The 12,556-nt window shown below is 35.7% G+C and overlaps 1 protein-coding gene across 1 annotated transcript in view; it reads left to right on the forward strand.

The window, feature by feature from the left end:
- Specc1l (sperm antigen with calponin homology and coiled-coil domains 1 like) overlaps nt 1-12,556 on the forward strand; it is a 153,129-nt gene that overhangs the window by 61,303 nt on the left and 79,270 nt on the right. The window contains exons 6-7 of the mRNA XM_047559991.1: nt 4,022-4,095; nt 5,381-5,556. Of these exons, the coding sequence (XP_047415947.1) occupies nt 4,022-4,095; nt 5,381-5,556 (250 nt within the window). The remainder of the gene's footprint in view (nt 1-4,021; nt 4,096-5,380; nt 5,557-12,556) is intronic.

Consider the following 12,556-nt stretch of genomic DNA (forward strand, 5'->3'; position numbering starts at 1 on the left):
TGTGGTCCTGTGTCAACATGCTGCCCACCCCAGCCACTCGTCTTTTTATCAGACTGGTTACTCTTGTCCTAGCCTTTTCTCTGACAATCACACCTGGAGTTCAATGGGAAGTGTTAACCAGGTGCAAGACTAACTAAGCACTGGTGGCAGTATTCTGAGAGTTTTGTAGGAATTTGGAGGGTTTAAAAGGTTTCTTATAGACTGTGATTGTTTTATGCCCCCAAGAATTGCATGATTGATGAGTATATAACTGGAGCCAGTGTGAATTACTCTTGATTTGTCTGGGATGACAAATCTTTGGTGGTGAAAAGATTATGAACCCCATTATTAATCAGGCATCAGTGCCCAGAATTGTTCAAAATGAAGTAGGCCTAATCATGAAAATAGCAATTTACCTGGTTTTTAGAATAAAAATAGTTTTATAAAAATTGATATAATTTATAATTTAAAAACAAGGGGATCATAATAGTTCTGTTACTTGATAAATTAAATGTTGCTTTTGGATTGAAGACAGTAGATGGCAGTGTCCCCTACACTACGAAGACTGAAGAGGAAGGGAACTGCATTGAAATGTTCCCTAGTTGAAATAATGTTGCCTTCCTGTGTGATCATTAATTGTGGTAGATATCAGTTTTGCTAAGTAGTCTTCAAGGTAAGAACTTTAGCATGAATTCCTTTGTTTCCAGGAAGAAAAAGCATATTGTCATTTTTAATACTTTATAAAGACATGATTATAAAGTTTAAATCAAATTCCCTGGAGACACTTATAGTGTACTTTATTCTGTCTAAATATGTCGACTGCTGCCAGCTTTCCTTCTATTTAGAGGAATTAAGCAACAAAATGTGGAAATAATAAATATTTAGTACCAGCAGAAGAAGAGTGTCCTTGTAAGAATAGTGATTAAGTGAATTCTCTGGCCAGAACTATAGAGGCTGGTAAAGAGAAATGGATAAGAACAAAAGAAATGAAAGAAATTGAGAATTTTATGATTTGTCTAAGATGGTCATGTTTCTTAAAATGTAACTGAGATCAGATGCTAGGTGTTAAAGGTGAGCTATAGTAAGACTTACTATCATTTGTCTTCTGTGAATTATGTCTAAATATAAGTAGATGTAACCTTTTTGATCAGAAGAAAAGGAAAACAATTTTTTAGCAAATTTCAAGAGAAATTATACTTCTAACATTTTTTTGTTTGCTTCTCTGTTTTAATTATAAAGTATCTCTTGCATATAAATGGATATAGTATAAATGAAAGGCATAACTCCAGTGTTTTCAACTTCTTTCCTTAACCTGTGAATCTATGTCTGATATAGCACCCAAATCCTGAAATCATCCATGTGAGTGTCACAAGGAGCCTTAAGTTCCCTCACTGGTTTTAGAGCCCTTCTTACGTTGGTGGAAGAGAGTAGAGTAATGAACATGTATAGTCACATTGGTGTCCACTTTACCCATAATCAGACCGAATGACTTGTTTGACCCTCAGTTTTCAGGTTAAATGGGATTTGAAGTAGTTGACATATGAGGCATTTTAAAGTTTAATCCTTTGCATTTGAAATTATCTTCCTTTCCTAGCTCAACACAAGATTGTCCTTTCTGTCTCTAAGAATGTGGGGATTATTTATCTTTTATCTTTTCTTTATGTCTTCAGCTCCTAGAAAAAAACCTGGTGCAAAGCTGGTATTTATGAGATGTTGTATTCATGAGTAAATTTTAACTACTTCATTTCATAGGCCCTGACTTTTGTTAAATAATTTGGAGTAGTGAATGGGAGAATGTTGACTGTTGGTTACCAAAATTGACCTGATTTCCCCCCCACATTTTATCCAGCTTTAGAAAATAGATCATTATTGTATGTTTATCATAATAATTGTTACACATGTAAGTGTTATAAATATTCTCATCTTTCATGTTACTGAAACGAATTCATGCCATTTAAAAAATATCAGGGCTGAAAATACAGCTCAGTGGTGGAGCACTTATATCAGGGCTGGTGGTGTATAACTCTTGCCTAACATGCACATGGCCTGCATTCTATCCCCAGCACCACAAAAAAAAAAAAAAAAAAAAAAAAGAAAAGAAAAGGAAGGAAGGGGGGAGAGAGGAGGAAGGAAGAAAGGACACAAATGTACCAATATTAAGTAAAAGGCACAGTGTCACAGAGGTCTCAGAAGAACAGGTTCCTGGTAGAACCTGGATGAGGAAGATGATGAGCCATCTAAAAAAATATCAGCACTCTCATTTAGGTATAATTTAAAAACTGTATTTTGTTAGCTGGAGGAAGGTTTTTTTTTTTTTTTTCTTTTCTTTTCTTTTGGGTGCTGGGGATCAAACCCAGGGCCTTGTGCTTACAAGGCAAGCACTCTACGGACTGAGCTATCTCCCCAGCCCCAGGAGGAAGGTTTTATTATTATTATTGCATGCAGGTTTTTTCTATGCCTGGGTTCCTATTCCTAAGTATAAGGAATGGGATAGAATGTTATTTACTCAGAAGCACCAATATCTACAGCTGTGTTGACCCTGAAAATCAGTAGTTAAGTTATATCAATAGAATATTCATTTTTTAAAAATCCTAGGTAATGATTATACCATTGCTTTTTCTTACTGCTACCATTTATATATTTATTCCATTTTAAAGGCCTATCATTAAAACAACACAGATTCCATCTCACTCTAGTCAGAATGGCAATTATGAAAAATACAAGTAACAGTAAATGTTGATGGAAATGTAGGAGAAAAAGGTACGCTCATACATTGATGGTGGGACTGCAAATTGGTGCAACCACTCTGGAAAGCAGTATGGAGATTGCTCAGAAACTAGGAATGGAACCACCATTTGACCCAGGTATCCCACTCCTTGGTATATATCCAAAGGACTTAAAATCAGCATACTACAATGATGCAGCCACATCAGTGTTTATAGCAGCTCAGTTCACAGTAACTAAGCTATGGAACCAAACTAGGGGCCCTTCAACAGATGAATGGATAAAGAAACTGTGGTATACATACACAATAGAATATTACTCAGCCTTAAAGAAGAATGAAATTATGGCATTTGCCAGTAAATGGATGGAGTTGGAGAATATCATGCTAAGTAAAATAAGCCAATCCCAAAAAAAACAAAAGCTGAATGTTCTCTCTGATATGCGGATGCTAACACACTGTAAGGTCAGGGAGGAAAGAATAGAAGTACATTGGATTAGTCAAAGGGGAATGAAGGAAAGGGAGAGGGAATAGGAATAGAAAAGACAGTAGAATGAATCGGACATAACTTTCCTGTGTTCATGTATGAATACACGACTAGTGTAATTCCACATCATGTACAACCACAAGAATGGGATCCTAATTAGAATAAGTTATACTCCATGTTTGTATAATATGTCAGAATACACTTTACTATCATGTATATCTAAAAAGAACAAATTAAAAAATTAATTGAAGCTTTCTGGGGATTATGTAATTTGTTGTATAATTAATTTTTACTAATTCATTCTTCTGGAATATATTCCAGTGTGTAAAGGAAGTTACACTTGCATACTTTAGATTGATAACCCTTATGATTAAAGTTTCATATTTTAATAGCAGCCAGTGTTGTTTTGATTGGTTATGTGCCAACAATGTGTGTAGTTTCATTTAAATTTTTAAAAGTTTTAGAATTAGGGACTGTGGTTATGGCTCAGTGGTGGAGTGCTTGCCTTGCACATGTGAAGCACTGGGTTTGATCCTTAGCACCACATAAAAAAAATAAACAAAATAAGTGAAAAAAAGTTTTAGAATTAAAACACTTAGGAAGGAAAAGATCTAGAAACTGTAATTTTAACTTCATATATTCCTTAGAAAGTAATATTGGCTAATACTTGGAACATTCTTTTTTGTTTCTGAAGTTTTTTTATTAAAAATAAAGTCTTTGGACAAGATAACTTTTTTGAATCTAATAAGTATCTCCTCTCTTTATATTATTCTTTTTGAACATAACTCTAACAGTGTTTCAACTTTTGTGTGTGTGTGTGTGTTTTTTTCCAGATACAGTTAAAAAACTCCAGGACCAAAAACATGACATGGAAAGAGAAATCAAGACACTCCATAGGAGACTTCGGGTAGGATAAGTCTTCATGTATTAATGATCTTAGACAGCCATACATGGTGGCACATGCCTGTAATCCCAGTGACTTGAGAGGCTGATGCAGGAGGATGGTAAATTTGAGGCCAGCCTGAGTAATTTAACAAAATCCTGTCTCAAAATTGAAACTAAAAAGGACTGGGGATATAACTCAGTAGTAGAACACCCCCCTGGGTTCAATCTCCGGTACTGAAAAAAAGAAAGAAAAAAATTTCTCACCTTTTAGAAAACAGAATTTTTGAAATCTGACTACATTATCATTCACCTTAAGTTTTTGATACAGTGGTGATATTGGTCCCATTGGGCTTTGGACAGAATCCAAATGCCATCCTTTCAAGTTGGGATTGGTGCCAGATTTGGGGTAGAAGAATATACTAGTAATTTATGGGTGGTAATTTTAGGAAGATGGATTTAGGAAATGTGTTATATTTTGATTATAAAGTATTCCAAACTAGGCTGTTTTTACATGAGTTTTCTTTATTCATGGGTTTGATGAGCTTGCCTAGCAGTGCCACTGAGATGTGGAGAGTGGGGAGAATGCTAATCCTAGAGTTTAAGTCATGCCACAGTTGCTCAGGCTGTTTGCATGATGTCAGAAGACTGCTTTGGGGATAAGAGGGCTTGGGTGTGGCCCAGCTGTGGCTCTGGTGGAGGTGACAAGGAGACTTCCCCATCCAGCCACACCCACATCCTCCATGACTGTGGGAAGCAACAGACCATCCAGTTCCTTACTGCCTCTTTGTATAATTTTGTCTGCCTATATTAAGTTCAGTGTTTTTCTTCTGGCTTCCTCTTCCTTTTCCTTTACTTTTGATTTTTTTTTTCTTTTAGTTTTTGATGTAAGGATATTTATAGTTTTTCATTGTATGGTTCACGAACCATTTATATACCTTCTTGAGCTTTCAGAGGTAAAGCTCTAAATTTTGGATGATGTTTATTTTTCATAAGATTTGCTTTGAAACTTGCCAGAGGAAGAGAGGCTTGACATTATTATCATTAATATTTATTGAGCACTCTGAGTGCTTGATGCATCAGTAGGCAGATCAACTGGAAAATCTTTCCCTCATTAAGAGCAAGTTCTCTAATAATAGTTGCATTGCCTGTTAGAAATAGGTAATAGCAATTCTCCATAATTAAAAAAAATGAATCCTCATTTAGGAGTAGAGTGCATTATAACAATTTAATCATAAACAAATTTTATTGCTTTTAAATAAATCTTCATTGCTCTCTTTTGGAAATAAAAATTTAGTTTTTTAATATAGGAAGAATCTGCGGAATGGCGGCAGTTTCAAGCTGATCTCCAGACTGCAGTAGTCATTGCAAATGACATTAAATCTGAAGCCCAAGAAGAGATTGGTGATCTAAAACGCCGGTTACATGAGGCTCAAGAAAAAAATGAGAAACTCACAAAAGAATTGGAGGAAATCAAGTCACGCAAGTATGTTCTGAGAAAATAGTTGTGTGCTGTTTCAGTAGAGAACATTTAAACCCCAATTTTGTGACATGGTATTATGCAAAGAATGTGAGAGTTGACCCTGTTGAGTTCAGACCTAGTAGAAGTTAATCTTTCCTGGCCTTAATTTATGATACCTTTCAGAGTTGTTGTCTGTGTTGATCAATGATCAGCAACTCTGGAGGAAGCTAGAATTGTGTCTGACTTAAGGGTACAGTATAACTCTTCTTTTCCCTAATCCCATGATCCAGTCCTGTTATTTTTCTTTGGACAGTAGCCTTGTGATCAAAGTTCCTGTCCAGTTCTGCCTCTTACTAGCTGTGATCTTGGTCAGCCACCTCAACTTTGCTGAGCCTCAGTTTTCCCATCTTTAAAATGGTGGCAGTATTGCTGCTTTGCAGTACTCATGTAAGGAGTAAATGCGATAATGCCTGCAAAGTGCTTAGGGCAATGATCAGTAACCTTCAGCTGGTATTTTTGGAAACCCAAGTAAAGAATGCAAAGTAAGTTTCTGTCACTAACTTGAGGAATTTTCACTTGTTTTTTTTTTTTTTTTTTCCCTATAACTTGACAAATCTCCATAGTAGTGTTATATTTCTCCATGTAACAAACACAGAGATCATTGGAAACCTATAAGAATTATTGGATGAGGTGGCATCTATGATGTGCTCTGAGCTCTGCAATTAAGATTCCTTCTGAGTTGGGGGATAGTAATTTGTGTTTGAGATGATTATTTAAAATTTATTACTTACTTTGAATGATTTTTAAGTAGACATAGGAAAATAATTTAGAAAAACAGCATATCTTTGGAAGTCTAGTTATTTTATTATTACCTAGCCCTAGTGTACGGCCCAGAGACAAGTGTTGCTAAGAATCTTTCTCTGACTTAAACAGAACTTGAAATGAAGTATAGGATGTGGTTTCTTCACTGGTATAATACTTGTATTGTATTGCTTTTTTTCCTCCCATATACTATTAAATGAATAGCATTATTAGAAATGCCTTATTCAAGGGTTATCCTGAGTGACTGCAGTTCTACCTTTTTTTAAATTTTTCTTCTTCCTTTTTTGGTAGTTCTGGGGTTTAAATCCAGGTCCTTAACTTTGTTGACAAGTGCTCTACATTCCCAGCCTTGAAATTCTGCTCTTAAAGGATCATTTTTTTTTTTTTTCTTGGTACCAGGGATTGAACCCCAACCCATATATTTTTTATTTTGAGACATGGTCTTGCTAAGTTGCCGAGTCTGGCTTTGAACTTGTGATCCTCCCAAGTTGCTGGGGTTACAGGCATGAACCACTGCACCTGGCCTTAAAGGATCACTAAGGATCCCCAAAGCTCATCATATTTATGACATATATGAGGTATATATTTTTCAGAAAGAGGCAGCATCGTAAAAGAGCAGTGGTTTTCAATATGAGGACAGACTCCTGGGACCCCTGAAGACATTTTCAATAAGTATCATTTTCATAATGTATAATACTAACAGGTTTTTGATCCTTTTCATTCTGCTGGCTTTTTCACTGATAGTAAAAAGCAGATGTAAACTTGATAAATCAAGGCCTTGGCACCAAATTGTACTCCTTGTCATTGAACTTGACAGCATCACACTCTGACATTAAAAAAAATAATAAGGGACAAAAAGCCCTAAACAAAGCACAAGGCAGGTTTAACTTCAAGTTGTCCTTCCTGAAGGAGTAAATTTTTAATTTTATTAAATATCAGTCCTCGAGTTACCCTAGTTTTTACCTGTGTAACAAAATGGGAAGTACCAATAAAGCACTTCCGCTTTATCTGTGTGTACCCAAGTATGAGATTGCCTTGAGGAGAGCACTGTATGGTCATTTTAGTTTGAACCACTTTCTTTTTTAAATATAGCACCATTTTTACTTGAGAATGACTGGCGGAAAAAATACAGGCATTCACATTTCGATATTTGGTGGGTATTTCCTTTAAAGGAAAAAAGCTGACATTATTTGTTGTCAGTGATAAAATATGGGCTTTCAGGTGAATGTTAAGATTTTGGAAAATTTTTATCTGCCATTGTAAACTTGGTGGCTTCCCATATTTAAATAGGTTTTTTTTTTTTGTTTTTTGTTTTTTGTTTGTTTGCCTATTTGTTTTTTTTTTTTTTTGTTTTTTTTTTTTTATTTTTTTTTTTTTTTATTTTTTTTACGTTTACATAGGGTAATGATGTTTATTATATTTTTCCCCTCCCCCCCACCCCTCCCACCCCTCTTTTCCCTCTACACAGTCCTTCTTTCCTTCATTCTTACTGCTCTCCTTAGCCTAACTCTAAACCTAACCCTAAACCTAATGCTAGCCCCTCCCACCCCCCATTATATGTCCTCATCCGCTTATCAGCGAGATCATTTGTCCTTTAGTTTTTTGAGATTGGCTTATCTCACTTAGCATGATATTCTCCAATTTCGACCATTTGCCTACAAATGCCATAATTTTATCATTCTTCATTGCGGAGTAATATTCCATTGTATAAATATGCCACAGTTTCTTTATCCATTCATCAACTGGAGGGCATCTAGGTTGGTTCCACAATCTGGCTATGGTGAATTGAGCAGCAATGAACATTGATGTGGCTGTATCTCTGTAGTATGCTGATTTTAAGTCCTTTGGGTATAGGCCAAGGAGTGGGATAGCTGGGTCAAATGGTGTTTCCATTCCAAGCTTTCTGAGGAATCTCCACACTGCTTTCCAGAGTGGTTGCACTAATTTGCAACCCCACCAGCAATGTATGAGTGTTCCTTTTTCACCACATCCTCGCCAACACCTATTGTTGCTTGTATTCTTGATAATCGCCATTCTAATTGGGGTGAGATGAAATCTTAGGGTGGTTTTGATTTGCATTTCCCTTATTACTAGGGATGTTGAACATTTTTTCATATATCTGGTGATTACTTGTACATCTTCTTCTGTGAAGTGTCTGTTCATTTCCTTAGCCCATTTGTTGATTGGATTATTTGTATTCTTCGTGTAGAGTTTTTTGAGTTCTTTATAGATTCTGGAAATTAGCGCTCTATCTGAGGTATGGTTGGCAAAGATATTCTCCCACTCTGTAGGCTCTCTCTTCACATTTCTGATAGTTTCCTTTGCTGAGAGAAAGCTTTTTAGTTTGAATCTATCCCAGTTGTTTATTCTTGCTTTTATTTCTTGTGCTATGGGAGTCCTGTTAAGGAAATCTGATCCTGAGCCAACAAGTTGAAGATTTGGACCTACTTTTTCTTCTATAAGATGCAGGGTCTCTGGTCTGATTCCGAGGTCCTTGATCCATTTTGAGTTGAGTTTTGTGTAGGGTGAGAGATAGGGGTTTAGTTTCATTCTATTGCATATAGTTTTCCAGTTTTCCCAGCACCATTTGTTGAAGAGGCTATCTTTTCTCCATTGCATATTGTTGGAACCTTTGTCTAGTATGAGAAAATTGTATTTATTTGGGTTTGTGTCCATGTCCTCTATTCTGTACCATTGATCTACCTGTCTATTTTGGTACCAATACCATGCCGTTTTTGTTACTATTGCTTTGTAGTAGAGTTGAAGATCTGGTATTGCAATACCCCCTGCTTCGCTCTTGCTACTGAGGATTGCTTTAGCTATTCTAGGTTTTTTATTCTTCCAGATGAATTTCATAATTGCTTGCTCTATTTCTGCGAGGTACATCATTGGGATTTTAATTGGAATTGCATTGAATCTGTATAGAACTTTAGGTAGTATAGCCATTTTGACGATACTAATTCTGCCTATCCAGGAACATGGGAGATCTTTCCATCTTCTAAGGTTTTCTTGAATTTCTTTCTTTAGTGTTCTGTAGTTCTCATTGTAGAGGTCTTTCACCTCTTTTGTGAGATTGATTCCCAAGTATTTTATTTTTTTCGATGCTATTGTGAATGGGGTAGTTTTCCTAATTTCTCTTTCTGAAGATTCATCACTTATGTATAAAAATGCATTGGATTTATGAGCATTGATCTTGTAACCTGCTACTTTACTGAATTCACTTATGAGTTCTAAAAGTTTTCTGGTGGAATTTCCAGGTTCCTCTAAATATATAATCATGTCATCAGCGAACAGGGATAGTTTGAGTTCTTCTTTTCCTATTCGTATCCCTTTAATTTCTTTGGTTTGTCTGATTGCTCTGGCTAGAGTCTCAAGGACGATGTTGAATAGAAGCGGTGAAAGAGGGCATCCCTGCCTTGTTCCAGTTTTTAGGGGGAACGCTTTCAGTTTTTCACCATTTAGAATGATATTAGCCATGGGCTTAGCGTAGATGGCCTTTATAATGTTTAGGAATGTTCCCATTACCCCAATTTTTTCTAGTGTTTTGAGCATGAAGGGATGCTGTATTTTATCAAATGCTTTTTCTGCATCTATTGAAATAATCATGTGATTCTTAACTTTAAGTCTGTTGATATGGTGAATGACATTTATTGATTTCCGAATGTTGAACCAACCTTGCATCCCTGGGATAAAACCCACTTGATCGTGGTGCACTATCTTTTTAATATATATTTGTATGCGATTTGCTAAAATTTTGTTGAGAATTTTTGCATCGATGTTCATTAAGGATATTGGTCTGAAATTTTCTTTCCTTGATGTGTCTCTGTCTGGTTTAGGTATCAGGGTGATATTGGCTTCATAGAACGAGTTTGGTAGGGTTCCCTCCTCTTCTATTTCATGGAATAGTTTGAGGAGTATTGGAATGAGCTCTTCTTTAAAGGTTTTATAGAACTCGGCTGAGAACCCATCTGGTCCTGGACTTTTCTTTGTTGGTAGGCTTTTGATGACCTCTTCTATTTCATTGCTTGAAATTGGTTTATTTAAGTTGTGTATGTCCTCCTCGTTCAGTTTAGGTAGTTCATATGTCTCTAGAAATTTGTTGATGTCTTCAAGGTTTTCTGTTTTGTTGGAGTATAGATTTTCGAAATAGCTTCTAATTATGTTTTGTATTTCACTCGTGTCTGTTGTGATGTTTCCTTGTTCATTCCGAATTTTAGTAATTTGAGTTTTCTCCCTCTTTCTCTTTGTTAGTGTGGCTAAGGGTTTATCAATTTTATTTATTTTTTCAAAAAACCAACTATTTATTTTATTAATTTTTCCGATTGTTTCTTTTGTTTCGATTTCGTTGATTTCGGCTCTGATTTTAACTATTTCCTGTCTTCTACTACTTTTGGTATTGGTCTGCTCTTCTTTTTCTAGTGCTTTGAGCTGTAGTGTTAACTCGTTTATTTGTTGATTTCTACTTCTTTTTTTGAATGCACCCCATGAAATAAATCTTCCTCTAAGTACTGCTTTCATAGTGTCCCAGAGATTTTGATATGATGTGTCTTTGTTCTCGTTTACTTCTAAGAATTTTTTTATTTCCCTCCTGATGTCTTCTGTTATCCATTCATCATATAATAGTGTATTATTTAGTCTCCAGGTATTGGAGAAGTTTCTGTTTTTTATTCTGTCATTTATTTCTAATTTCAATCCATTATGATCTGATAGAGTACAAGGTAGTATCTCTATCTTCTTGTATTTACTAACAGTAGCTTTGTGGCATAAAATATGGTCTATTTTAGAGAAGGATCCATGTGCTGCTGAGAAGAAAGTGTATTCATTCTTTGTTGGATGGTATATTCTATATATGTCCGTTAAGTCTAAATTGCTGATTGTGTTGTTGAGATCTATAGTTTCTTTATTCAATTTTTGTTTGGACGATCTATCCAGTGGTGAGAGAGGTGTGTTAAAATCACCTAGTATTATTGTGTTGTGGTCTATTTGATTTCTGGAATTGAGAAGGATTTGTTTGACGTACGTGGGTGAGCCAATGTTCGGGGCATAGATATTTATGATTGTTATGTCTTGCTGATTTATGCTTCCCTTAAGCAGCATGTAATGTCCTTCTTTATCCCTTCTGACTAGTTTTGGTTTGAAGTCCACATTATCTGAGATGAGGATGGATACTCCAGCTTTTTTGCTGTGTCCGTGTGCATGGTATGTTTTTCCCCATCCTTTCACCTTTAGTCTATGGGTGTCTCTTTCTATGAGATGTGTCTCTTGCAGGCAGCATATTGTTGGATTTTTCTTTTTAATCCAATCTGCCAGTCTGTGTCTTTTGATTGATGAATTCAGGCCATTAACATTCAGGGTTATTATTGTGATATGATTTGTATTCCCAGTCAATTGACTCATATTTGTTTTTGACATGATTTGGTTTCTCCTTTATTTGGCTATTCCTTTAGGCTAGCGCCTCCTGTTGCTGATTTGCATCGTTGTTTTTCATCTCTTCCTCATGGAATATTTTGCTGAGAATGTTCTGTAATGCTGGCTTTCTTTTTGTAAATTCCTTTAGCTTTTGTTTATCATGGAAGGATCTTATTTCATCGTCAAATTTGAAGGTAAGTTTTGCTGGGTATAAGATTCTTGGTTGGCATCCATTTTCTTTCAGGGCTTGGTATATGTTGTTCCAGGCCCTTCTAGCTTTTAGGGTCTGGATTGAAAAATCTGCTGATATTCTTATTGGTTTCCCTCTGAATGTAATTTGATTCTTTTCTCTCGCGGCCTTTAAAATTCTGTCTTTATTTTGTATGTTAGGTATTTTCATAATAATGTGCCTTGGTGTGGGTCTGTTGTAATTTTGTATATTTGGAGTTCTATAAGCCTCTTGTACTTGGTTCTCCATTTCGTTCTTCAGATTTGGGAAATTTTCTGTTATTATTTCATTGAATAGATTGTTCATTCCTTTGGTTTGTTTCTCTAAGCCTTCCTCAATCCCAATAATTCTCAAATTTGGCCTTTTCATGATATCCCATAGTTCTTGGAGATTCTGTTCATGATTTCTTACCATCTTCTCTGTTTGTTCCACTTTGTTTTCAAGGTTAAATATTTTGTCTTCAATGTCTGAGGTTCTGTCTTCCAGGTGTTCTATCCTATTGGTTATGCTTTCTATGGAGTTTTTAACTTGGTTTATTGTTTCCTTCATTTCAAGGATTTCAGT

This window comes from Sciurus carolinensis, chromosome 8 (assembly GCF_902686445.1).
Source record: "Sciurus carolinensis chromosome 8, mSciCar1.2, whole genome shotgun sequence".
Classification (NCBI taxonomy): domain Eukaryota; kingdom Metazoa; phylum Chordata; class Mammalia; order Rodentia; family Sciuridae; genus Sciurus; species Sciurus carolinensis.